The following is a 27596-nucleotide window of genomic DNA, read 5'->3' as shown; positions in this document are numbered from 1 at the left end:
GTAAAAAGGGGCAGGGGGGAAATCAACTGGCTGCACCGGGTCTCAGTTCTACAGTGACAGCACTGGGGGTGATCGCCAGCCGTCGAGACAGTTGTAGTAGCATGGGGTGTCCCGCCCTGGCGGTTAACATCAGACCCAGGCACACGGTAAAAAGCCCAGAACTGCCAAACTGGGTCCCAACATCAGGAACTTCCCACCATTTTAATCTGAGCAGCAGCTCTGTCTCTAGGTTGAAAGCTGAGCCCCCAGCGCGGGGGCAGTGGAGTTAACAGCCCCTGTGTGCGCAGGGACAGAACGCGGTTGTTAAACCTGGATGAATTCAGCTCTTAGCGGGGAGCAAGACATCTGCCCTTCATTCCGCCGCTTGAAATGTGGAGGGAAAACAGCTGTGCTAATCCAAGGGACCCAGAGTCCACCTGGTCTCCCGTCGGTAGCACCACTATCGCTGTCGGGCAGCAGAAAGGGATGCGCCCTCCTCGCTGTGCCGTCTTCACAAACACGTACCGTCTCAGAACGCAGAAATTTAAGGCAAAAATTCCATCGCTCCCATTTACCTGAATGCGTGTTTTCTGGCAGTCAGACATTTTCTGGTTTACAGTGATAATACAACAGTTTTTTCTGATGCTGGAGATGAAGTCTATCAGCAATACTACCAAAATTTTGGCCAAAGATCCAAAATCAGATTTGTAAACATAATGCTTCCCTTTTCAATTGGCAATATGTTGAAAAGACACACACAGTAAAACACAGAAAGATGTTGCTCAGTTTTGACCAAATAACCTGTGTTTTCACCTGATAAAGCAAGCAATGGTTTGCATCAAAAGAAACAAAAAAACTTCATTAAATGAAACTTGTGCTGTTTGGTGATCACAGTATTTTATAGTTAAATACATGTCCTCTTTGTTATATTCCTGGTACCCAGGACAAAAATCTTTAAATATATATTTCATGTAGGCAATAGCTTCTTTGCATATCTCTCTTCAAAAAATACTTTAAGCAGTATATAAATAGGTAACCTACATGTTTACTTTCATAATCTTGCCCCAAAACTATATATTTGTTTCATTTTTGTAAAGTATCAATCTCCCCAATATTATTAAAGCTGACAAATGATTGAAATGGAAATGCTCTCGCCTTCCACAGCAGAAGTAGCAATTCTGCAGGAAAAAACCTACAGCAACACTCCTCAGTTGTTTTAACCTGAGCGTTTGGCCTACTTAGAGTAGCAGCTTTTTTTTTTTTTTTTTTTTTCCCCATTACACATGTTCACACCCACACATTTTCACACACACACGGTACAAGCACACGCTTCCAGACATCGACAGGCCACGTAGTGCTTCCCAGGCGCCTCGGCAAAGCGGGAAGCAGTGCAGCTCATAATTTAACTACACTAAATATACATAACCAAACACCTTAAGGCAACCACTGCAACAAGGGGTTTAAATTGCAGGGGCGAGTTTCTTTTGTCACAAAATGCACTGTATACAGCATATCTACATGCCTCTTTAACCCTCCAAAACAATGTGATTTTTTTGTTTTGTGCAAATTTCTAAACCTTCTACCATTTAAGGCAAAGAGTTCGCATTAACAAGAAAGGTCAGAAAACAGCCTTACATCTATCCATAAGCATTTCAGTTTGCTACAACGTTTTCTTAATATGTGCACAACTTCATAGTAAAGGTACTGACTCCCCAGTGATCTACTGATAAAACTATCTAAATGGACAAACATAAATCTTGAAGAAAAGAAGGGACTGGAAAAAGCAGCTTTAAATACGCATATAAGCAACATCAACAACAATAAAAGTAATTAAATCTGCTAATACTGAAACTTCTGTAACAGAAAAGTTCAATGCTAACTTTTAGAATCTTAGACAAACTAATCTTAAGTTTTAAATAAATAAGCTTCTGTTCATTCACGTGTCCTGGTCAAAGCGGAGTAGTGCTACAACTCTTCTTGCTGTTTGTCAAATTCCCCTATTAGTTTCTTAATGTGAGACAGCTTGTTGTGGAGATACTGGCATCTACGCTTCTCTTCGGAGTAGCTGGGGCTAGACTGTAAAGATAAAAGAAAATCTTGGCATGAAAATGTTTCTGTAGAGTTTAATATTTCATGTCCTTTGCTTAAAAACAGCCTCGAGCCAGGCTCAGTGATTACTACCTCCCACAAATCTGGTGTTACACATACCTCTTTTAACTTGTGGTACTCTTCTAAGACTTCCTTACAAAGCATCTTCAAGAAAAGAAAAACAAACATGAAGACAACATGAATAACATTTCACTACTACCCGAAAATGCAAAAATAACGTCCCATCCCCCCACATCACCCCAAATCTGCAATTAAACCTGTAAATAGGCAACAGAAGGGGCATGTGTTTGACAATTCCCTTCGATGAGTCGCTCACGCTGCTGTCTGTTTGCAGACAGCTCAAACAGGTGGAGTTTGAGGGCTGAACAACTTTGTGCAGGGTTTTGTCAAGCGTCAAAAATCAGGGCAAGCCCACACAGGGTCTGAGGATGTATGACAATTCTAGAAGTTTTCCCTTTGTCTGACTGAGCAGTACCAGGGACTTTAAAATACTCCTTCTGCTCACAAATACACTTGCAATCTGACCAAAAACTAAAAAAAGCCAGACAAGAATCCTCAGGGTGCACACAGAATTAAAGAATTCTGGTACTGAACATGAGGAATTTGTATGTCCAAATCAGAGAAGTCTGGGCTGGAAGGCCAGAATATCAGGTTTTTAACACCCTTCTCTGCTAGAATCATAGCTAGGATCGGGAAGATGGGTAACCTGTGGCTGCAGGTTTAGTTAAGTGTATAAAACCATGGGAAACAGAGGGTCAGGAAAGCTTTGGGATTACGGCCGCTGGTTTCCATGCGCTTCCAATCCTCTCCCCGATCTGTGTAACAGCACCCAGCACCCCCACGCCTCACCAGCAAAGCACGAGCCAGCCTGACAGTTCCAGCCCTGCGACCGGTTACTCAGCCTGCGATGTTCTTTTTAAAGCCACGTCAATATAACTTAACAGATAAACATACTGAAAAGTCTGCCTGTGCTGAACATGTGGACTTTTGGATGGGATAAGAGGGAGATGAAACACAATCCTCAAAGTTTTATCCTTCTCTACCTTATATTCTTTGGACCCTGGAGAAAGCATGTGCCGTTGTGCATCAAGGCTCGTGAATTTCTGGCTGATACTCTCCATCTGAGCATACAAGTTCCTGTATTCATCATACTCTGCATAGAAGTCATTCTTGTAACGCTGGCGTTGCTCGTAGGAGACTATAGCTGTGTATTTTCTAGGGGAAAAATAAGCACACATGCAATTTCATACCAAGGACATAATGAATATCAAGCACAGACACCCAAGCTTGAAGTCAGTTAACTACGTGACTGACTGCTTCTACAAGTAAGCACACGTGCTCCAAGGGAATGTGTTTAGGTAATGACAGAAATCTACCATATTTGTGTGAGAGCTGTTTGCTAATATTTTACTCTTTAGAGTTTTTATTCACAAGGTGCACAAGAAAGGCGTAGCATACTTAGAAAACATAAGCAATCATTCAAATATAGAAGCATCATCCTCAGTAAGAGAAACTGCTAGATTATAATCTCTTTCTACAAAGGGACAATTAGCTTACATCTACTTTTGAAAATTCATTTCCATTACATTGTTGGAAGGGGCTACATTTACAGTGTTGGATGCAGTTAGACAGGCACAAATGTAGCCAAAAACCTAACAGCCAAGCATAGTTAATGATAACATTTTATTATTTTAGAGAACACCAGTTCCATTGCTGTCCATTCAACTAAGGCACTTGCAATACAGCAACAAACTGCAGAGAGGTCTGAAACAAAAAAACACCCCATCACATCACCTCCTAAGGAGGGAAAAACCTTTAAATGCTTGAAGCCACTGATGCGATTGAAACTTTCTTCGTTCTTCTCTCCCTCAAATCAGCATGAGCCGATTTAACAAGGTCGTTATGCAAATCCAAGATGAAGCGGGAATGCGAGTAATAGATATGATTTCCCACACCAGCACTTCTGGTCCTCCTAGCCTAAAGACCTGGTTCTCTTCGGATGACACAGGCGTCTCCACACGGGGACAAATCCTTCAAACCACCTTTAGATTAATTTTAACGAGCAGTAAAAATTTAACAAGTTGAAAGCCTGTGCCAACGCAGATGACAACTTTGCTCAGTGATGTACCCCAGGCCAGAGGCACCTGGTTAGAGCGCCGGATGATTTTTAAAAGAAAACTACAGGTGCCCTCCAACATTTTGGGAAGGACCTGTGAAGCTTGTGCACAGTTACATCCCACAGCAAGAGTCGAGCACAGGAGAAGAGCCTACCAGAGCACTCGCAATGTGTGTGCAGAGGGAAGAAATGAGAATAGAAGTGGGGAGAAAGGTGAATCTGTTTGGTTTGTCTAGCTCTTGCTTAAGCTTTGCTTAAAAAGCTTGAGTTTCTTTACTCTCATCATCTTTAGACTAAGATGGAAAGTATCTTTATGCTAAAGCTGTGATTATACTCATGAATTACAGAGCACTTAGACAGGAAGAGAAATTGAAATAAACTACCAAAGTCCTTTAAACTGGATCAAATTGTAGGTGCTCTCAGGTTTCAATCTTTCTGTAGTGATCAGTCTGAAACAGCACAACCTGATGTTTTTCCAGGACACTGTGGCCAGTAGATTATCTGTGAGATTGCTCCAGACGTTGCTCCTTTCACAGGGAAGTCTTCGTTGAAGTTTTTAATCCCAGTCAGAACTAAACCAAGTTCATGAAACCTTGCATGAAGGGTTTTTTGTTTGGTTGGTTTTTTTAACCTTTTAACAGTGGCTATTGGCATCCAACTTTAATACTAGATTACATCAGATAACCTTTGTCCTCAGTATCACTGCCCTCAGCCCACTGGGAAGCAGACAGCGAAGAGCTGGATCTGTTCATTGTCACCCAGCAGAGGCCAAGAATTAAACATCGGTTTGAGTTCTCAGCCTAACACGTGAAGCACTAAACTGCTTCCCTGCAGGGCCAGACTTATTTCAGTCTTTCCGTGGAGCATCACTTAATGCAGTGAGTGAGATGCAGGGCGCTGCCATGCCGTCTGCTTCAGCACAGACAGAAGATGCACCCAAGTTCAAGTGCTACAGGGGGGCCTGACCCCCCTTGCTGTTGTTGCTCCTTGGACAGAAGCTGCTGAACTTGACAATTCACAGTGTTTTAACAGACAGACACACTGCTCCCTCCCCTCCAGCGCCGCAGACACGACCCTGGGCTCAGCGCTGCTGCCGCCGCTGGGCAGTTGCGCTGCTTGGAAGTGTTGGGCTCATCCTGGCTTTACCTGTCGGGGTGCTCACCCCAGCTCTGAGCACCGAAGGCCCCTCAAAACCTTCTCAAACTCACCCTTCCAACCCAGGAAAGAGCTTTAGACTGCTCCCCACTGCACCCATCTTCCCCCCAAAAAAGTGCATTTTATTAGAAATTCAGGTGGCGCTGACCACGTTATTCCACAGTTATTCCACTGTGGCCTCCTTCAACTTTCACATTTTTAAAGAAAGGCCACCAGTAAAACAGTGGGGGAAAAGCCCAGACACTGGGCATTTGCAGAAGCTATTTCCCTGTTTTGCAACAGTAAAGACAAATCCTCCTCACAGGAAAGTTTTTCTCCTGTAAAGAAGTATTTAGGCAACCAAATGATTCTGGTATTAGAGGTATTTAATTTGAAAGCAAGTTCTTTAACACTTCTCACGGATGAAAAACTTTTTTATAGAGCAGACAAATTTTAACTTTTTGGAAATGTCAATCTGATGTTTGACAACTTGTTCAGGAGCCAAAATTAAACTCACCAGGAAGTCCTTCTCTAATTTTACAGACTGCAACATGGCAGTCACTGTAGGTATGTTACCTTTCACATGCAAGTTTAATGTATTTTTATCTTGCTTTGTAGTCAAAATTAAGCGGGTAAAAGTTAAAATCTGAATTGAGGTTCCTCTGTTTTCTCTATCTCTGTGGTCTGCAATTCTACGGTGAAATTGGATATTTTGCTGTAGGTTCAAGTTAGCCAGTGACCATTTTACATCAAAGCTTTAGAAATAACTTTGATGGTTAATTCCTGTTAGCTCACATATAGGCTTTGTAACTCCGGACTTTGAAGTCTGCTACCTTCCCTCCCCACTTTCCACCTTAGATGCACTAAGCAGTGGAAATGCAGGAAAGATGTTCAAATTTATGTATTCTAGCATTCAGCGTTCCTCCTGTTCTGCCTTGCCTCTAAAAAGAAAACAGCACGGGTTCGTGTTCCTTTTTTATGGTGTTCTTGAAGAAGAATGAAATTAAATGTTTTAAGTCTTCTAGAGTATATTAAAAATTCTTTTTATCGCTTCTTTCCCCCACCCCGCAATAATTAAGAGACAACCTCAGAGTTTAAAACTTGCAGGTAGTTGAATAAGGCAGCTGGGTGACTTGAGGGAACTCGTCATTATTCTAAAACTACATTTTGGTCAATTCTCAATTTTGTAGCTAAACGAGAGTTTTTATAGGTGATTTTTTCATCTGCTTCAGTGAGTGGCAAGAAAGTTAATTGTTATTTTACTCACGTGAAGTAGTCTGGTGGTTCACTTGCTGAAGGGGAACCTGTGGAGGCAGTGCAAGTTTCTTCAACTCCTAGAGAAAAGCAGAACTTTGACACTTGCGATAAACAGATTTTTAATATAGCCAAACAATACCAGCTTAATGGGCTTGAAAAAATCCTTTAGAGTTTTATTCTCACAGTAAATTACTTGGAATAAGCTCTGTAAGTTAATAATAGGGCTCACATGACCTTCTCCATAGTAGGCAGTACCGGGCTTTAGAAAGAGGGCACGGCTACTTTATTCTACAGGTTCTGCGCTACCGCAGTATTAACCCAAGGTCAGCTTTTCTTCTTTGAAGACACGACGTGGCATCTGCACAGCCATTCAAATTATGCAGCAACAGATGTAGCTGCACAAAAGACAACAGCTTAAGATGTATCTGTATCTATGTAGATATAGATGTATCTCAACATCCAGGTTCCAGCGAGAAATAGAGCAGAAAGCTGAAGTTCTTTTCATGCCATGTTTTCTATCCCTCCTTCCCTGCCAATTACAGATATCTAAAGTTAGATTTAATTTCTAAGCAGGAAAGTCAAGAGCATTGTGTATGGGTTACTGGCATTCAGGCTTCAATAACCTGCAACAAAGAATTGCTCCTCCTTAACGGAGCAAAACTGGGTTTGAAAGTTATTTGCACTTGTAAATTGCTCTTTTGCTCTTTTAAACGGCATTATGAGAGCACAGTACACTTAATCTCTAGTCCCTCTTTTTAAAGGAATATTTCAGGAGCCTCCTATCTTTTTGATAAATAAGAAAAATAGCTGCCATAAGGAAAAGTTAGCTGGAACACGGAGGAACACTCAAGATCTTGGTAATCTCCCTCTGCTTTTCATCTGGGGTTTTGCAGTTAAAACACACAGTCCTATATATTCTTTATTTTCTTACACTGCCACTGTTTAAAGGCAGTATTTCTGCTAAAGCTCAACCGTTCTTGCCAACCTCCAAGCTATCCAAGCTATCATGTCATGTTCTACTCTATTCTTTTAGTATTATTATGCAGTACAGCAGGAGTAGAAAAAGTGGTGTAAAAATGGGGACAAAATTTGAGAGAAATGCAAACAGTAATATTAACGCCACGGTATGTACAATACAACTTCAGTGAACAGTTCCACTGCGAGCACTTAATTTCCAAAAATTCAAGTGTTGTTTGTTGACATGGCTCAGTGTAAGCACCAACTTGAAATGTAGTGCAGATTTTTCCTTCCCTAGCTGTTCAGAATTTCGTTACTGGCATCTGGAGAAAGACGCTCACCTGTATATAAATTCATAAATATTTGAAAGCACAAATATTTGCAAAGGAATCCCAAGCCACGTGGGCACTGTGTAGTATGTCCAGGGTAAAAGTGAAAAGAGCATCTCAAAGCACCCTTGTCTACAAGCACAACAGCTCTTCAGAGAGGCACCCTGCCTAGTCCAAACATGCCTCCGGGCTGTGATAGGAAAGGGCTAAACCTGACTTCTCATTTGCACGTCAAACCTCTGAAACTAGACAACACACAGATTTAACAAAGGGACTGAACTCTGCCCTACTGTGTGTGTGTCAAGAAATAAGTGTTCTTCAAGCGTTTCTGTTTATCTTTTCAATGCCATTTTCAGTGCACACCGTTTCTACATCTTTTGAAGTAATAAATTCTGCAGCTAAGATAGAGAGGAAGGAGCTCACAGCACAGTTCAAACCAAAACTCCAGCAAACCTCATGCCAGTTTACGCAGGTTTTAGGCTTTCCATGAAAAGGCAGAGGCTGATGAACCTTGCATTGTGATACACGATGAAATACATTTAAATCTGATCTATGTGATTCAGTAAGCTAGCATGCCATAAACGTGTGACAGGTTTTTATCTGCAGCTTGCAGACTTTAAAACTTGCTCATGAAAGAAGCGGAGTAAGTTTGAGTGAACTGTCAGTTTACTGGAAATCAAGCAAAAAAAAAAAAAAATCCATTCCTTGTGTTTTTCTAGCTCCTAGCTCTTCCTTTTAACCAGTTTCTGCCCTACAGCAATCCATTCCAGATTTCTTTCTAACGATTTTTGTACTACAGAGGGAGAATTCTTAAAAATGAACCTAATTTTAGATAAGCTTCCAGCAGAACAGCTTCTGCTTTTTGTTGTTGTTCTCTTTAAACTAACATTTACAAGGTAATACAACAGCGGAAAAACAATATGGATTCTTCATGACCATAAAGTAGGGATAATGGCAAAGCACTTAATATATACCAAGTGAAAAACTAGACCATTTGCGTTTCCAGTCCCTCATTTTACAGGTCTCTTTGCACCACAGTTACCCACACAATAGTTAGGAAAAGCAACGTATTAATACCTTCACCCAAATCCAAACAGGAGGATGTACTCGGCTCAGCAATTTCTTCTTTTCTGAGGTCTTTCTCCTCCATGCTCACACTCACAGTGTCCTGCATTTTGCCTTCATCCTTCTCCTTAAGCTCTTTTGCCTTCTCGGGCAGCAGGTGCAGCTTCTTGCCTGTGGACTTAGCAGGCTTTGCCTGCACCCCGGCAGGCTCTGGGATCCCCAAAGAACTCCAAGAGGTATATTTTTGTTGCTGGTCCTCACAGGCCTTACGGCTATTTGGACTGAAGCTGTCCATGGGCAGGTTTTGTGTCCCCTGCCCCTCAGGGGTGCTGGGGGAGGTGGAGCTGGCATTTTTTGGAGGGTGGGAAGCGTGAAGGCGCATCCAAGGCAGCGGGTGAGGAGCGGGAATGGAGGTGGTCGGGGGGCGGGGAGGCGGCGGAGGGGCGGCAGCGGCTTTCTCCCTGAACGCAGACAAGCGGTCTCTGAGTGGGGACGGGATTCCACTGCCCAGGCGAGAGATCCTCTTCTTTTTGTTCAGGGGATCGATAAAAGAGGAATTCAAAACCCGTTTCTGTGATAATAAAGAAAAAAACCACTTAAAAACCAGCAGAACTAAGTTTTGCTCCCGTTCTGGAAAAGGAACATTTCTGAACTGGCAATTGTTGAAAACACATCTTTCTTATCTGAAAATAGCTGTCAAGCAAGGAAGTACGGCAGCTAAATACATGGTTTATTTCATTCTTGGTTTCTAATCTTATGATTTAGCAAGTCGTTCTTCAAATCTACAGCTAAAAGGCTTTGGGAGCAAGACACTCTCTCCAGCAGCTCGATCAGAGGCTTCACCAAAACGAGGAGGTCAGGTTGGTGTCGTTGAGGCACCGATTTCCATTGGGACACACCAGGTGAAGAGTCAGCTTTTGCTGGCACACAGCCACGCGATTTACTGCAGCGGCCCCGAGAAGCACGCAGCAGCATGCTTCTCAGAGCGTGTGATGTGCAAAGCCGATAAGAACGGGTAAACCCCCCAGTTTTGCTGCAGTTGTTGTCCCAGCTGCTCTCCAGCTGGTTCACATCCTCTCCTCTAGCAAGCGCACGCTGCTCACGTCGATGTACAAGCGGCAGCTTGGGCCGGGAGTCCCAGGCACGGCTCTGTGCCACCCTGTTGGAATAAATCTGGGTTCTGTGGGTAGGGAGGCAGGTGGGAAGAGGTCCCTGGGACCTGCACCATTTCATGCTCTGGAAGGGAAACACAGAGGTGTGCCCTCCCTCCTCTGCGTAAATGTAAATATCTCAGTGGTGAAAGGCTTTCTGTACTTCCCATCTTATCGCTGCACACTGCGTGCACTGAAGTGCAGTCCTAGTCACAGAAAGTATCAAACTTTTCTTTAAAGTAATGCAGAGTTTTCCAAGCCTCTTCTAAAAGGGTTGGCATGGTCCTCTTGTGTTGATAGGAAAACCGGACATATGCCTTTTAAGTCCTGCTACTACCTGCTGATTCAGATCTGCCTTTTCACACCTGGGCTACCCTGGATCAAAGTGGGTGCTTAACTGATGCCTATAGGGAGAAAAAAAAAAAATATTGCTCCAAGTGGATCACTACGGCCATTCGTCCTTATTCTAGACTTGCCTAAGCTTTACATTTAAACAGTAGCACAAGGATGTTTGTGCATATTTTATGTATTATAGCTACCATGCCACAAGGAACGTTGAACACATGCAACCGTGTAACAAAAATACATATCTTGTCTTTAGAAGACCTTCCTATGCACCAGGATGAACATGTTATGTGGCAGTACAAAACAGCTTTAAGTATTTAACCAGAAAGTACAGGGTTGTGGAACAATAACGGGTAACCAAGAAGTTAAGCAAACGACTTGAAACTCTACAGGCAAGTTGAGGCTTCTGACATGCTACGGATGGACAGTTGAAATTTAGGCCAACATGTTGGCTGTTCAAACACAACAGGGGTACTCTCTGTCGGAGATCTATGCATATTTACAAAATACTTACAAAATACTGCATAGACAGGAATTTTTTATTTTTCTAAATATTTTAATAAACATTCTGAAATACAGAACACTAAATATAGCAGCACTTAAAGGTACATGACTAAGTTTTTTTGCAGTCCTTGACAGTGCAACCACCTTTAAAAAGAAGAAAAGTCCAATTAGAGATAAATGCTTCAGTTTTTCATGTGTTAAAGACAATATTAGTGCTTCACATCACAACTTTTACATCAGTATAAAGTGTGATAAATCTTAATACACTGGAAATAATGATAAAAAAAAGTACAAAATACCTGAGAATTTGATGGACTATCTTTACTGGGAGTTGCAGGAGATCCCGAATGACTGGTGCTGGGGGCATCCTCAGACGAATTTAATTTTCTGTAAGGATGACCCAACACTTCAGGTTACAAGGCAAAAAATGTCTATGTCATAGTTCTTTCATTATAGGGAGGACAGACATTCATTTCCCAGAAAGTTTTTTAAATGGCAATTTTCCTTCCCCTAGAGACTGAACTTACCTAGAAAGTATTAACTCCAATGACTGTTTATCTATTTCATTGTATCCAGGCCAATCTTTCTGAATGTCTTTAAACAGATAATCCTTCAGACTGTAAGAATTATCCTTTGTATTCAGGCTGGCTACCTATGGGCAGACATTTAAGAAAATAAATGTTCATTATACCTAAATGCACACTACAGAAATAAGATTGGTACTGCAAAGTAAAATAAAAGCTGAAAACAAAATCACACACCAGTTTTCCAGGTTTTTTAGATGTGAAGATCAAAGTAGCTCTCATGTAACGAGCACCAATTTTTAAAAATGTGGTCAATTTGGGATGTAGAAATTTGAAGGTAAGAAAATCCTGAACTGCTGCCAGCAGGTATGAAGCGTACTCTGTGAAAACCTCTCTCTGCACCATGGATCTCGTTTTTTGTCTTTAATACAGTATTGGGAATGAAGGCAAACTATGCCAAAACTTTAAATATTCACTGCATGAAATATGCTGAGAGGCCTATTTTGTGGGGTTTTTTTGTTTGCCTTTTTTTGTTTTGCTTTGGGCTTGGGTTTTTTTGTTTTGTTTTTGTTTTATTGTTGTTTGTTTGGGTTTTTTTTAAGAACTGAAGAACACTATCTCCACATACAAATCCAGATTTGTTCAACTTCAGGAGGACACCTGCTGTTCTTTGGTTCTACACGGCTAGACTGTGATGGCAGAGCACAGACTGTGCTTGGAACAATGCATATTTTCCATCATCACATTAATGAACACAGTGTGCCGTCATTTGTCTTGATAAACAGAACTGATTTTCTTTCTCAAGTGCCTGAGCCACAAGAAACTGTATCTCTCTACTGAACGGTTGTACCTGATAACCTAACTGGCGCTAGACAAGTACTTCTGGTACAAAGATGAATTCTTCATCTATCCCAGTAGTTTTAAGCCATATCAAAATTGTACCAAATGGGAAAAAAAGTAACTGTACTTATATCTAATAAGTTATATTTTGAAAACATGTTTTAGTGCTGAAATGTTTAAGGAGAGGTGTGCAGGCCCAGATTGCTCTTCATTTTGCAGACGCAGGGTTCAGTATTGTCACAAGGGGGTTCTGTGCATGCCTCGCTCTATACCTTTGAAAATAAAACGGGCTTATAGCTTCCTTAAGAAAAATGCAAAGTATACTCAAAAGGTTAAAATGAGCTAAAAAACCCCCTCAAGATCATTGACACCTGAAGTGCTGGTTTAGACTTCATCAGCTGACACCTTTTTCAGGGAAAAACCCCAAAACAGTCTCTATTTGCCTGATACAAAATGCCGAATAACTCATCAACACACCACCACCACTTTTCAGTTCAGCCTATTTTTTTCCTTCAAAACATGGTAAATACTACAAATTCATGCCTGTGTCCATGTCTGTCTGTCCCCATCTTAAAAAAAAAAATTAAAAGTAACAAAGATACCCTTAAGCAATATTTCACTTGTTAAAAACAACTAAAGCTGTATTCCAAGAGAAGCAAATCGGTGCATATTAGATCTTAGCAAGTTCAGGCTGCTGATTTTCGATTTGTACCAAAAAAACCTCATTACAGAGCTAAGAAAAACATGAGCAAGGCTTTTCAGGGTGTAGTGCTGCTAACACGACCATTTCTGATGCAAACCAGTACCTTGAGGTACTGGTTCCTTGAGGTTCACACCATACACAAGAAACAGACTCCAGGAAAGTCTCCTTAAACATTGCCAAGCATAATGGGACAAGAGAAAGTTTTTGCACCTTTTATGCTCTAGGGAGCTGAGCTTTTAGAATTTTATAACCAACTTAACATATAGATTGACTACTTCAATTTGTATGTAAGAACATGGCTGTTAAATTGTGTGTTTTCAGGGTGAAAAAAAACCAACTACCATCACACTGGGGAAACAAAGCAATAACACTTGACATATTTAAGGAAAGAGTTTTTAGAATTCAGTGTAGGATCAACCAAAGCTGTATAAATGTTGAATGTTGCTCACTTTAATAGGTTCCAAAACACTTTTTTTCCTAGATAAATAGGAAATATTCCTACTTTACACATTAATACACGCGTAATTCAGCCACAGTCTATGGGTACAGGGAGTGTTTGAAAAGTAAGGGAGGAGCCACTGCATCTTACGATACTTTAAGAAGCCTTTCCTAAACTGTTTTAGTAGCAAATTAATAAGTGATGCTTTTGAACACGCAGCCTATACAACATTATAGACTTACCAATAATTTTGAGGGATATGATAAAGAAATGCAAGTGGGACTTAAAGGAGCACTGAAAAAGCTACTGAATAAAAAAAGGTTTCAAGGAAAGTAAAGACACAGTCCATATGATAGCAAAGAAATAATGTGCTCAAAATCAGACCACCACTTTTATCATTTACAATTTGGCTGGAACACCCTTCCCTTGGTTGCAATTCCAACAGATCCCAAGGGAAGTCAAGTACCACTTACAGCCACGTTCAAATGAAGTACTAACCTGTGCGATTGCAATTACCAAATTTCTCTCCACATAAACTCATCACAAAAAACATGAAGTACTATGACAAACTATTTCATACAACTGAGAGAATGTACGGTCAGCTTCTCTCAATTAAGCAGTCCAAGTAAAAAGGAGGAAAAAATAAGACATTAGGAGAAACAAAGCTAGAAATAGTTAATATTGCCTGGCATTCTAGCAAAACAAAACCGCTCCACAAGAATTTTTTCATGTGTCTTTATTTTCCTCACACTGACCTGCAGTTTGGGGCGTCTGCATAAAGTTTACTGAAAAACTTAAGGAGCTTTACGTTGTTTATTATTTTCTAATTTAAACACTGAAGTGACACAGCTCAAAATTATGATTAAAAGACTAGCAGGAGGGAAAAATTTCTGGCACAAACTCTATGATCTCACCTGATGAAGGATCATTCCAAGGCAATTCTTGTCCTTTTGGTTGACACCATCTTTCTGCAAGCGAGCGAGCAACTCTGGTTTCTTGTAATTCTTCAGTGCCAACAAATGAATCACCCTATCCCTGTACGGTCGCTGAGAAACCACGTTCTGTGTGCGAATCCTCCGTATTATGTTTGCAGGGTTCATGGGTGTTGATCTCTTCCTCACAGGCACAGGATCTGGAATTTTTTGTGGTGCTTTTCTGACCTGTGCTTTTCTTCCTGAAATAAGGGTAAAAAGAAAAAAAAGAACAAAAAGTGAATGATGTGGGAGATTGGCAGAAGACAAGAAAGTTGATTTAAAAGAATTTACCAAGCCACATAAACTCTAAAAATTATTTAGTTAGCATTTCAAGATCTATAAGAATACAGGTGGCAAAGATGCATTGAGCTAGGCATTAACAAAGAAATGCTCAGTATTAAAAAAAACTGGTGAGTGATACTGATAGGAAGGCTTTACTGATTATTTATATAGATGGTGCTTTTATTATTTTTCCAGTTTATAAACTCAAGCACTGAATACTCAAAATCAGGCATTTTTTTTTAGGAGAGTACCCCAAAGTGTTATGCAAAGGTCTTCCATATAACTAAAGGATCCCCCATTAATGCCTAGGGAGAACAAGTCTACACAATTAATTGCATCACTGCTTAAAGAAACTACCAACACTTGGTGTTAACCACTTGTGAGCTACTGTAAGTTACACCACATTTTAAGCTGAAATGTTCCCCTCTTGTTAAGTAACCCCAGGTTTGTCAGCAACAATACACCTAAAATTTAACAGTTCTTCAGACCAAGGCCAGAGAAGTTTTAAAACATGGCCTGCACAACATTTTGGATCAAACTCTATAAAAAGATGTGTTTCTCAACTGGAGGAACAATGCAAGTGTTTGCAAGTGATGAATCCAGAATTTAAAAGTAACACCACCCAAGCTGAATTTCAGTTTTCCAGAAAAAGACCTGAGCTCCTTGCTCTGCTATCACGCAGGGGGAAAAAAAAAAAAAAAAAAAATTATCAGAATGTTACAGAAAATCACTGTAGTAAATACTCTTTGCAATCCAGCAGAGGATGTGACACAAACCAGACATTTTTCTGAAACCGACAGCTCACGTTTGGTACACGAGGGAGACTTAATGAGTTTGGTGAGAAAATCTGGAGCTTGCTCTCTTCCATCAGACACACAGAGACTGAGCTGTGCTTATGTACTGCTTGTCCTCAGGAGTAGCAGGAATTTGTTTCTGTTTTGCAGAGGAGGCCAAACTTTTATAACCTTTCCACCCCGCATGTTCCCTGGACTTTGCCCTTCTGGTTTTAAAGAAGAAACTTAATCATGCAAATGCACACAGTTACATTTTTTGAACAGTATGAATTTAGCAGTTTCAAATTCAATGCATTACAAACGTTTTGACAAGCTAATTTCTGTGTAGATACACAACCCTCCCGGCACAGCTGATGGGGTAACCAGCATTCAAACAAAACACCTCCTAAAGTCATGTCTCTGAATCACTTAAAAGAAAAAAACGGAGAACAGAACCAAGCATTAACATGATTAACAACCACAGTTCCTGATTTGTACTGCATGAAGCACGCTGCAGAGTCACCCCCGTGACCTACCAGCCACAAGACCTGTCCTACCTGGGCCTCCTCAATGCCAGTCTGAAACAAAAGTGCCCCCAAATATCCTAACTGTCCTACTGTCAATCTTCAGACCCCATTTATTTAATGTTAAATATTCACTTAAGATCTATTTAAACCACCAACAGGAATCACGCAGATCATTCACAAGTGAAGTAGAACTTCCCCAATGAGAAGTTTTGAAATACATGGAAGTGGCTCCTCTCACGCTGCCGTTAAAGAGCAGTTTAGGCAATGCAGGGGAAGCAGTCCCCACTCCATGTCCCTGTATCAACCCGTGCTGAGCTGCCTTAGTGTCAAGACCACAGACACTTAGTGTTGTATCTCCAAAAAGCTGTGATGAAGCTGGCTTAAACACCCTGCTGAGGCAGAGCAAGCGTTGTACCATCGCTGTCAGGGGTGTCCGTGCTGGCGGATGACTGCGGCCACAGCCAAGTGAGAGCCTGTTTTACGTAATGAAGATGGATGTACCTGGTTCAGCTCGCTGCTGCAGGCAGGACCGCCGCTGCCCGTACCACTGAGTGCCTAGAAAGGGGATGCTCACCTTGCGCCTCTCTGCAGCCAGCTCCAGGCTCCTCAGGAAAACGGTACTCAGAGCAGTTTAATAACAAACAATACCACCTAAATGCTTTCTGTTTTGTGGAAAATGATGAAATCCATGTTCCCATGCCTGCATTGCCTTACTTTAACTTTTTTTTTTTTTGAAAACAAACCATGGTCTTGTGGTAGCAGTTGCTTACTGATGGCCAAGACATAAATAAAATTTAATCAGCATTAGCAAGTGTGGAAAGCAAAGTTTTTCCTGTTAAGCCTATGAATTTGTGTATGAGACTTCCTCAATGTTAATTTTTTTAGATTACAAATTAAGGCTAATGGCTTAGCACAGTATTTAGGTCCTCAAAAGTGCCGTCACAAAAACAAAACATTAGGTACTGAACCAAAGAATTTCAGTGCATGGGGTGGTAAAATCCCTCACCTCAGTGGTCAAAATTTCAACCAGTCAAGCAATATGGGAATGAGGAACGACTGGCAGGCTTTCTCGGGGGAAAAAAAGGGCTAATGTCTGGATGCAGCAGGAGCAGACTGCAAACCTGTAACATGAGGGCAAGCTACCTACATCGGAGATCTCGGAACACACCGACTTTCCCAAGAATATGCTGAAAAAATGAATTACTGAGTTTAAAAACTTACAGGCATCTAGTAAAAAATGAAACACCACCATACCTAAAAATGGTCCACCAGGTTTAATAAACTTTGCACTTCCATTGCGCGACTCCTCCTCTGGCTGGGTCATGCACGCTTGGGTCGTCGGATAGGAATCACTTGTGGCACACACTGAAATTTTATTCTGTGTAAGTCCCAGGCAACTGAGTTGAGAGGCTCCAGAACTATAAAAACATTGGAAAAGGTTGAGCCCAAGCACTAGTTCATGTTTAGAAGTATGGTTGTATCAGGAACTTTTAAACCTGTCTTAACATGTGAAGAAAAACCTTTTTTTTCCAGTCCTGACAGCTAGCTAGGGCGTAAATATATTCCAGATTGTCTCTGCATGTCCCAATGGTGCCAGTTTTACCTGTCGGTGTACTGTGCTTGAGAGACAGGCTCCCCGCAGCGCTCATTGCTGTCATGGCTGTTGCCGGGACAACTCGGGCAGTTACACCGGCCCTGTAATGGCTGGTGGGCCCCGACCCAGAGGCCTTCCACCAGCTGCGCGGCTCTCAGCTGGGCACATCTCTCCTGAGGTGGCCAGTGGTGGCCATGGGCACTGCGAGGCCCGGGGAGGCCAAGCCAGCCTCCCCTCGAGACCCGTGCGCGGCCCGCGCCCTGATCTCCCCTCATCTTGCTTCCAAAGATGTCCACCCGCGTCGTCGCCCGCTCTGTGCCTCTGGCAGCGCTGAGGAGTGCGTGGGGTCCACCCGCCCGCTTCTGTGAGGATTCATGTTGGAGAAGAGGCACTCAGAGCAAACGCCGAGTGAGGGGAAGGACAGTGAGGTCCCCCCGATAACGTCAGGGTGGGCGTGGGGCTTCAGGCAGCCATTCCGGAGGAGCCCAGCCCTCCATGCTCAGCCCACATGCGTGCCCGCAGTGCGCTGCGTCCAGCCAGGAGGGCACCTCGACTGACTAACAGCGGCTTCGTTTAAACTGGCCTGTCACTGCTCTTAACGAGTACACTGTGTGGCACCCGCCATCGCAATGGCTCTGACCAGAGAGAGGTTTAGCTGGGTTTAGCTGGCTAAAATATACTGGCTTTAGCTCACCCGAAAACACTTTAGCCACCCTCAAACTCCCCATCAAACCTCCAAGAAGAAGGGTCAAGAATCTCATGTCTCAATTTACCACGTCATTTCTGAAAGTCGAAGCTGGACCAAGCCCCTGACCAACATTTCAAGATGATACAGCTACAGTTTTGTCCATAGCCTAGAGCTAGGTATTGATCCCTTGTTCCAAAATTACTGCATTTACAACAGAAATAAAGGTCCTTCGTGCCACCTAAAGCACAGCTTTTATCCGCTGCCTGTTTCCTCGAACATCACTGTTTTTATGCGCTTTTTCACCACAGGAGCAGTTGAGCACTGACTGAGATGATGTGTAATCCCCCTCCTCAGGCTGGGCATGTTCAAAATCCAAGCCAGTTTTGAAGCTAGACCTGCCTGGAGCACAAAATTAGACTCGACACCCTGCAGAGGTCCTTTCTGTTTTTATTTTCTTTTAAATGACTCTGCGTGTAACACCACACAAGTTTTGCATTAACTTTGCAGGCACTTTGCACAAACTGAGAGCTGGCTACAAAGGACCTCACGAAAGCTAGTCTGAATTAGATTTTGAAGAAGATTAGTGAAACTACATTAAAACTACCTAGACATGCTATCTGGAATTATTCAGAGCTAAAGCAGCTTAAATTTAATCTTACTCAAAAAAACACAGTTTAATTTAACTGAAGGTGCTCCTTCCTAAAGGAGAGAGTGTCATCAGAGATGCTGGGGAGGGGCAAGCCAGGAGCGGAGGCAGGACCTCTCAGCCCTGGCATGCACTCCTGCCGCTTGCTTTCTGCCAGCTGAGGCAGCTGTCTGGCCCCTTTCAGATACAGTTTAATCAAAAAAAACCCCCAAAACCAAAAAAAGCCCACGCTGCCTCAGGCTCACCCAGGTCTGCCACTAAACCATCCGGCTTTTTGCCAATCCCATCAGTTAAATGAGATCACTGAAAGGTTGTATTGTGGTAGAAGAGACTTAGCGCAAGGGGACAAAGAGGAGGATGGGGATGGTGAGAGATCTCCTGTTAGGCAAAGAGCTATTAAACCAGCTCATTCGCTTATTGCTCCCAAACCCCACTATCTAGAGAAATCTCTGTTCCAAAATTGAGGGCAGAAGCTCGCCTGTGACTGAGAACCTGAGCAGCACCTTTTGGAGACGTGTCCACGTGCCTGTTTGCTATCAGCTTCCCAGATCAGTGCATAAACTCTGCCTGTCACGTCCTAATTAATCAAATGGGACAAATAGTTATTCAACCCCACTGGACTACATTGATACTACGCTGAATGTCATCTTCTAGAGGCTGAAGAAAACTTAATGTAAAAGCATGGTACTTTCCTGCCTTTTCGGGAGATGTTAACACTGTTCACTTTGACTTAAAGAACTAGGACAAGGTGCTGCTGTATTACATTTGGGTTCTAAAACACCACGGTCATGCAATTATGGATAAGGTCACCGATTTATGTGGTTCTTAAAATAAGACAGCTATCCATCCCGGGCAGCATGCTAGCACGCTGCCAGCCATAATCATATTTACATATGGTTGTAGAATTGATCTGGTCTAGCTTGGTTGATGCCAGGCTCCAAATGCTTTTAAAAATAGCATGAAGAGCTGAGAAAGTACTCAAAAGGTTACTTTTTTAAGAGCAAACCCAAAAAGAATTCTATGTAAAAGCAAGTATTTATAATTAGCAAGAAATCATGCTATTGCTGGGAATTAATTTTCTTCTGCAGCTCATCACTAGGAGCATGCTTCTGTTAAAGGTTTTCGCTGCATGCTCAAAGCCACAGAATCTACTTAAATTTGCCATGAAAGAAAACGTTAAGTAAAAACTTACCTGGAGTCCATTTGCTGGACACAGTAAAAGCTTTCCTGAGGATCATCATTGCCAATATCTGACAAGAGGAAGTTAAATGTATCCAATTCATCTGGCAGATCAAATTCGGGAATTTGAAAAAACTAAAAGGAAAAAAAAAAGTTTATGTAAAAACTTCAGTCTGCGCTCCTTTGCCTGCAATTAGCTAGGACCATAATTTTAAATGAGAAACAGTATTTTGAAAGTTTTGATATGATTTCAGTCGCATCACTGAAAAAAGCTGCTTTGGCTCCGTTCTCCCTCCGAGAGCACTGCTGGCCATGCGTCTGTCACAGCAGTAACGGCACTGGAAAGGCTACAGTTGCTCAGCCTCTAATTCAGCAAAGCTTTCAAGTAGCAAGTCATCCTTTCCCATTTAGTGGAACTAATATGCACGTGCTTAACTCTAAACGCAAGCGCCTGAGCACAATCCAACGCACTGAAGCTCAGCTAACAAAACAGACGAGAGCGATTCGCACAGCCCGCCTCGGACGCTGCCCCAGCGTCGAGATTTATTTGGTCCTAACGAAGCACTTACGGGAGTCAGCTCCAAGAAGGAAAAGTAAACAGCAACACCCAAAATTACAAGAGTAAAACCTCTTAAACTATAAAAGATTAATTTCAGTTCCAACAGGTGCTAAATCGTTTTTCTTTTACTCAGCTCTAGATGCAATTTGCATAAATGTGAAATGTAAAGAGTTTTTTGTAACTTCAGTCAGATGTAACAAAACTCGGTTCCTTGGCTGAACTAATCACTCAGCACAAAGTGTGCCGCATTCTGCTGGAGCTTAAAAATGTAAATATGAGAAATCACTAAAATGTTTATTGGCATAAGCACATTTTTTAATGTGCTGCTATACAAAATAAAAACCGAAGCACAAAAAAATTACTGGCATCCAACTACTTATTCTGAACATAAAATTAGCTCGCAGTAAATCTAAAAAGCTATTCTGAAATTTGCCTGACTCTTTAATGGCATATTAAATTCAACTGACAGATATGTAAAAACCAGTATTCAATAGAGATCTTTCAGTATTTTCTTGTGAGATTGCCCAGTCTTCAAAAATGCAAACAACATTTGCACAAAGTGCTATTACAAAACAATTCCATTACTGTTTATATTTTAATCATCTGTACCGGCAGAGCTTATCAACAGCCTGGGACAGTGACTGGACATGAAGGAGAAGGACAAGTCACCTGAACACCATATTCTTTTACTTCAGCTTAAAGTACCAGTATGCCTAAAAGAGCAATCTGTGTGTTTTATGTAAAAATGGAAATAAATTGGGAAAGTTTCCAAACACATAGTTGTGGATTTTATATGTGGCTTTACCTCTTAATGATTATGAAGGTTACTATCCAGTAACCATCAACTCAAGAAAACTATAGGGGCCCAAATGACACCAAAATTAATCTATAAACATTCGATAGAGTTAACTACAACTGACTGAATGTTTCAGTGTACAGGTTTTACTATAAACACAGCAAGTGTGCATGTATGAATTTGACAATTTAAATTTAATTTAAATTGTAGAGGAGGTAATGTTTTTTAGCCTGATATACTTTTCTGGAAAACCAACAAATGTATACTATGATCAGTCTAAGGCTGGCCCTCAATAAATACAGTCAAGCAGAGGGAAGCAGGAAACTGTTGCTGGACTTCATCCTCAAAGCTGATTTTGAGCAAATCTTTATTTTCCATTGATCAGCCTAAGGAATGTATATGCATGAAATCGCCTTAAGCATTAGGAATTTCTGCACCTTAACATTTATATTTAAAATTCTGGAAGAATTGCCATGGCAATTGCCATGATGTATAGCAAACCACAGAGTGGCTCAATGTCTTTCGACACAAAAACGCGAAGAGAGAAGCTGACCATTGAGCACACACGTTTGCTGCTGATCCACTATCTCCAGCAAGGTCCTATTTCTCCCAAATATTGAAAAGGCGCTGCTGAAGTATGGAGAAAATCAAGTCTGCCCCTTTACAGGCAGATGCCCATGAAGGCTATCGCTGACAATGTTTGCTCCCAGGAGCAAACTCAAAAGGGAACACAATGTTTTAAAGCTTCCCACACACACAAACAAACTCCGTAAGAAAGACACCAAAGGTCATGAGGGAACCAGCTACTGCAACCATTGCGACAGGTTTTTTTTTTTTCTTTTTGCAAAACTTGTTGTATTAATATTCCATTAAAAATTCAAGCAAATTTCAGAAGAATAGCTTTTTAGATTTACTGAGAGCTAATTTTACATCCAGAATAAAGCTGTTGGACGGCAATAGTTTTTTTTGTGCTTTGCTCATGCAAAGAAACAACTGGGTCACTTGCCTGAAGGCTGCTGAGTGGCCAGGCAGCAGTGGGAAGAGCAGCAAGGGCTGCATGTGCGGGGTGGATGTACAGGGGAGCTGGCACTCTTTGCAAGAGCCAAGAAAAGGTCTAGAAATTACTTTTATTCTCAAATTTTTAGGACATATTTTTCACAGACTTCAGAAAAACTAGATGACCGTTCCTCAGGCATTCATTCAATTGGATGAAGAGGATGTAAGAACAGAGTGGGAATATTTCTCTGCTAAAAGATTTCAAAAATGGTACTGCAACTAACCAGAGAATAAAAATCTAATTCTTTCATCCTCAGTTTCAAAGTTTTATTATGTAATCTGTAATGCAGCAGATGCAAACTCTTCATTTTTGTGAACTGTTTTTGGACCTGTTCAGGATATCCACACAGCCAAAAGCTTTGTCCCTTGAACAAGTAAATTTATTGAAGTCTGTCATAATTCAGATAACCCAGTTTAATAAACTTGGGATAAACCTTGAGGGAAAAAAAAAGCACATTTTAAGTGATATCAATTGCAATTAAATCAGATAAGCCTGTTTTCCATATTATGGTTCAAAAGTGAAAGCCCAAACATTTTTGAATCGGAATGAAGAATAATTATTGAATCTGCAGGTAATACAAAGCTGGCAGGGACAAAATGCATGAGGATGGAGTTAAAATTCACATCAGTCTTCAAAAACTGGAATGGAGGTCTGAAAATAGGTGTGCAATACCCTTCAAAAGAGACTGTGTAAGGTACCTCACTTGAAGTCAAAACCCAACATGGGGAAGCAGCTGTACAGAAAATGGTCTGCAGGTTACGGTCGAGCATCCAACCAACACAAGCCCACAGTGTCAGGCTTCTGCAACACTGGGGTGCACCGAGGTGACTGCTGCTGCAAGAAACGGCAGGCTGACCTGCAGGACGATGGCATGAGACTGTCACGCAGGAGCTGCTGCTCTTGATCTGCCTTGATCTTGGCTTGCCAGATGTTTCCACCAGGTTTTTGCCCCCCACCACACCACACACCGTGGCTCTGGAGAAGCACAATGCTCCAGCAGCCACCCATGCGGCGCAGACCCCAGCCCTGGCGCACTGTCCTCTACCAAATGCCACCCACCAGCTTTGACCTGAGGAGATTTCAAGGCTCCCTCCTTGCTTCTGTGCAAAGACGACCTCATCCCCTGACAGATCAAGTACACTTATCTTAGAGAGGCACGCTTTTAAAGCATGGGGTTCTTGCTACGCAATATGCAGTCTAGAAACTATTCCTTAAAATATTAACACATTTTAGGCAACCTAGAGAAAGCAGTACTTGAACCAGATAAACTTGCTGACAACACCTAGGTTTGCAAAAACTACTGTCGCCTCAAACCCTTAAGATAAAGTTACTGCTGTTGACATATTTGCCATTTCTTTCTGTATCTTGCAAGACAAAATAACGCTTTCAAGCAGTTTACAGACTCAGCAACTTCTGCAAATAAGCCCCTTGTTTTGAATAAACAATCCTATTTTTACACTGTAAATTTATATTATATGGTTCTGAAAACTTCAAAAGGCAGCTCAAGGATTTCTGGCTTAATCGGAATTAAGATACTCATCGCAAGATAAGCACAGTGGTAAAAAGTTTGTGTTTCTTATTTCAGTGATGCTTGCAGAAGGTCAAGCAGCCTTTATTAAGAAAGTATACCCTGCAATGACATTAATCCATAATAGAAAACAAACTTTTGTTTGCACCAAGAGGCAGCACTGCAAGTCTGTTGACACCACGTTTGTTTTAGAGAAGCTGCTTTTGATTCGTATTCAACCTTCCGCGTATAAAGAGCATCCTGGCTGGTACGTAGGAATTTGCTGTATTCTCTCACAGCAAAGATGGAGATTTCTGACCAAATAGGGCCATGAAAGGAGATGAGAAAGCTCTGAAGAGAAGCTGCATGTTCGTGTACCTTCTCCAGGGAGTCACCCCGGTCGTGTCCAGACAAGGGGAGAGGCCACCTTCGAAGGAGGTGTCTACGAACACAGTTCACAACCACCTCTGCCCCTGGTTTAGGCATCATCCTAATAAAACCAAGCATGCATCCTCCCCCTCGCATCACCCAGCTTCAGACACGTTAACTGGTCTGAGCTGGCGAATCCACGGCATGTACACACTTCCTAGAACAGCTACTAGCACGGGCAGGCAGGGCGTCATTCTTCTCCTCACATGCCCAAACACATTTTTCCTCACACACGCTTCTTTCCCCATTTATGTGAGAAGCCTGTCACGTGCAATACTCTCCAGCAGCAGAAGATGCACCCCGGTAGGCAGCTGTGCTAAGCCTGGTCCTGGCTCCCCCGTCCATCCACCCTGCACATGCCGCCCAGCCGCTCAGCAGCCGCCAGGCATGTGGCCCAGTTTCAGCTAACACCCAGCTCAGGTCTTAATACCTGTCTTACCTGCTACCTTCTAGCTAAGCCCACAATGGATAAACACTCAAAGAATATCAGTGGTCTGGTTCATAAGATAACACAGATAAGTTGTGATGGATGCGAATTTATGAAGCGGTAAATAACGCCTACTCATGCCTCAAAGTCTCAGCATCCCTGCAGTGCTATCAGTACCACCCACACGTGCTTCTCCTGCACGGACAGGAAACGGTATCGGGGAGAATGCAGGTGCTGAAGGGCAAAAAAACCCAAGCTGAGATGCACTTAAGGCACAGACAGGTGAACACTCAACAGTTTTCCCCACCAGGTTCGATCAAATTTTCTGCTCTCTAGTGGCCAGCTGTTTGTTTCAAACCCTTCTCTTCTACATTTCCTCTCCGCTTTACTTCACAGCTGCCTTCTCACACCACTTTATCACCTGTACCATCACCCTCCTCCTCTCCTGTTTATGAAAAAAAACCCATCTTTAGTGAATCCACTAACAGACTTTGTCAAAGGTGGCACGTGGAAAAGGTAGTGACAGCAGCCACAGCAGAAGAGGTATTTTCCATTTCTGGAATTCAAGTAATTGCTTGTTTAGCCTACAGAATTTGCATTATTTTAACAGAAGCATGCAGGAAGTCTTGCCATTACTGTCAAATGCACCTCTCTGGGTAGAGATGCAGAAAGCCTATTTTCTAGATCCATGCTGAAAAGGCAGAAGTGGCTGAGCAGATCATTCTTAATTGATGGCAGCTGCAGGAAATTTGCTCTGCCTCTGCTCTAAGCTTTCATAAAAACAATGTCATCAGTGTTTGCATACACAGAGGAAAGGGGCCAAAAGAGGAAAAGGGCCAAAAGAGGAAAGGAAAAAAAAGAGGAAAGGAAAAAAAGAGGAAAGGAAAAAAAGAGGAAAAGAAAAAAAAGAGGAAATCCCAGGAAGGACCGAGTTGGTATAGGGTCCTCTTTATTAAAATTAAATTTAAAAAAAGAATTAAAAAAAAGTCTTAGCACAGGATACAGAAACAAAAGTGGAAGAACAGATGTTCTGTGGATGTTAAGTCTCAAAATTTATATGCTTTTGATACTTGAGCTTTTAGGATAAATGTTAACGTTTTCTTACTGAAAGCTGTTTGGAAACAAATGAAGACACCACTTCTAAATCTTTTCAAATGAAAATAAGCTTCCACTTTTAAGTGTCCAGGAAAAAAAAAAGAGTCAAGGTTTAAAACAAATTCAGATGAACTCTGGCAAGCTCCAGTTCAGCCCCTGTGCAACCTGGGGAAAGCCAGGCAGACGAGGGCAGCAACAGAAGCGCTCTTTGTGGCACACAGGGGTGCCCCGATTCTGCCTTTCCCCCCTTTGCAGGGGCATTTTTCCACCAAAACCCTCGCCTGCAGACCCTCACACGTGCAGCGGCACGTGACGTGCAGGTGGAGCAGCGTGCTGTGCTTCGATTTGGCCCCAGTGTCAGCAATGGCCACGCTGGAGCACTTCAGGACGAGTGTCAAACGCTCTGCAGCCTATTTTAAAATGTCATTTTAAATTATACGTCCTCAAATTGGCTTGCAATTTCTACCATCTAATGGATCTAGTAATAGAGAATATCCACTAGAACAACTCAGACCCTTGACTTTAATCCCTTCCTCTTGGTAATTGATTTCCGGATCTATCATTACCCTCTCTTGCTCTCTCAGATCATCCGCGTTGGTTCTCTAACATAAGAACAGTTTTCATAACTTCCTCCAAAAGCTCCTGTGCAGACTCACTCCAATTTCTCTGGCTCGTAGCTTTTTATCACTTCTGTCCTCCTTTTTTCCATCATTCCCGCTGATACCGTGCACTGTTTTAGTACCCTCAACTCACGCCAGATGTATTTTGCTCTCCAAGCCTGAGTCACTTAATCTCTTCCCTTTCGAACACATCTACCCACTCTTTCCTCTTGTTCTTCCAAAGTACAGCGTCATGTCATCAAGGCGACATAAGCACCATATTTTTAGGTGCCTCCTCTCAGCAGGTATGTTCAAGTCCTCCATCTCCTTTGTCTCTTCTCAGAATCATTCCAATCTTACCATCTCATCAGTGGTTTTCCCTCAAAGCCTTACTTTTAAGGATAAGCTCACAAGCCTGAGCTGGAATCTGCTTCCTGCTCCGTGCGAGCATCCACACCAGCACCCAGCTCAGGCCATAAGCCTCTACAAAAGCATTAAAGGATTTAAAAATTAACAGTTGCAGGGCCCTCCAAGTTAGGCTCCTACTATTTTTTTGGAGCGACATTTCCAATTAATCCATTTTCTGAGCTGAAGTTTACTCACAGTTTCTTTAGAGCAACGCTTTATTTGCCAAGAGGCAAACCCCTGCTACTGGGGAAAGGCACTGCCCTGCTCAGTAGGGACATTCTGCTGTGTTTTATGTAACTTCCCCTTTTACAGATCCCAAGAGGGATAATTTTTCTCATAGCACCATTTGGCTCTTTGCTACAGTGGCTTCTGCCCAGTTAAGCTTCTTCCCGAGCTTAAAGGAGCTTTGCTCCTTTGTCTGTGTTAATGTAGATGTCCAGCCTGCACCTTCAAGGAGACAAAAGTGCTCCAGAAACCTACTCGAACAGTTTGAAACTTCAAAAAACTGCTTTTAAACATGAGAAAAATCTCAGCACTGATTTCATTTCATTTTAATACTAGCAGTCTTTTTGAAAAATGCTGTTTCCTTCAACTACTAAACCTC

The 27596-nt window shown here is 42.1% G+C and overlaps 1 protein-coding gene across 1 annotated transcript; it reads right to left on the bottom strand.

Annotated features, from left to right (window-relative positions):
• Positions 1-1944: 1944 nt before the first annotated feature.
• On the bottom strand, positions 1945-23535 carry ELL2 (elongation factor for RNA polymerase II 2). Its single transcript, XM_074856177.1, has 12 exons — positions 23384-23535; positions 20685-20751; positions 20129-20250; positions 17263-17426; positions 14367-14626; positions 11474-11598; positions 11246-11333; positions 8959-9517; positions 6606-6672; positions 3132-3303; positions 2188-2232; positions 1945-2055 (listed from the first exon to the last, which is right to left on the bottom strand). The coding sequence occupies exons 1-12, from the start codon at positions 23533-23535 to the stop codon at positions 1945-1947; spliced, it is 1932 nt and encodes a 643-aa protein (XP_074712278.1).
• Positions 23536-27596: the final 4061 nt, after the last annotated feature.

This window comes from Strix uralensis, chromosome Z, assembly GCF_047716275.1.
Source record: "Strix uralensis isolate ZFMK-TIS-50842 chromosome Z, bStrUra1, whole genome shotgun sequence".
Lineage (NCBI taxonomy): Eukaryota > Metazoa > Chordata > Aves > Strigiformes > Strigidae > Strix > Strix uralensis.
The sequence above is the reverse complement of the archived record's forward strand: the minus strand, read 5'-3'. Positions and strand labels throughout refer to the sequence as shown.

Bases quoted from the DNA above. Each gene is read 5' to 3' on its own strand.
- ELL2 (XM_074856177.1), bottom strand. From the start codon at position 23,535: ATGGGTGGCTGCTGGAGCATTGTGCTTCTCCAGAGCCACGGTGTGTGG. The intron at 17,427-20,128 runs GTAAGTTTTTAC...ATGTTTTTATAG, and splicing joins GTCCAGCAAATGGACTCCAG to TTCTGGAGCCTCTCAACTCA. The intron at 3,304-6,605 runs GTGAGTAAAATA...TTTTTCCCCTAG, and splicing joins GAACCACCAGACTACTTCAC to AAAATACACAGCTATAGTCT.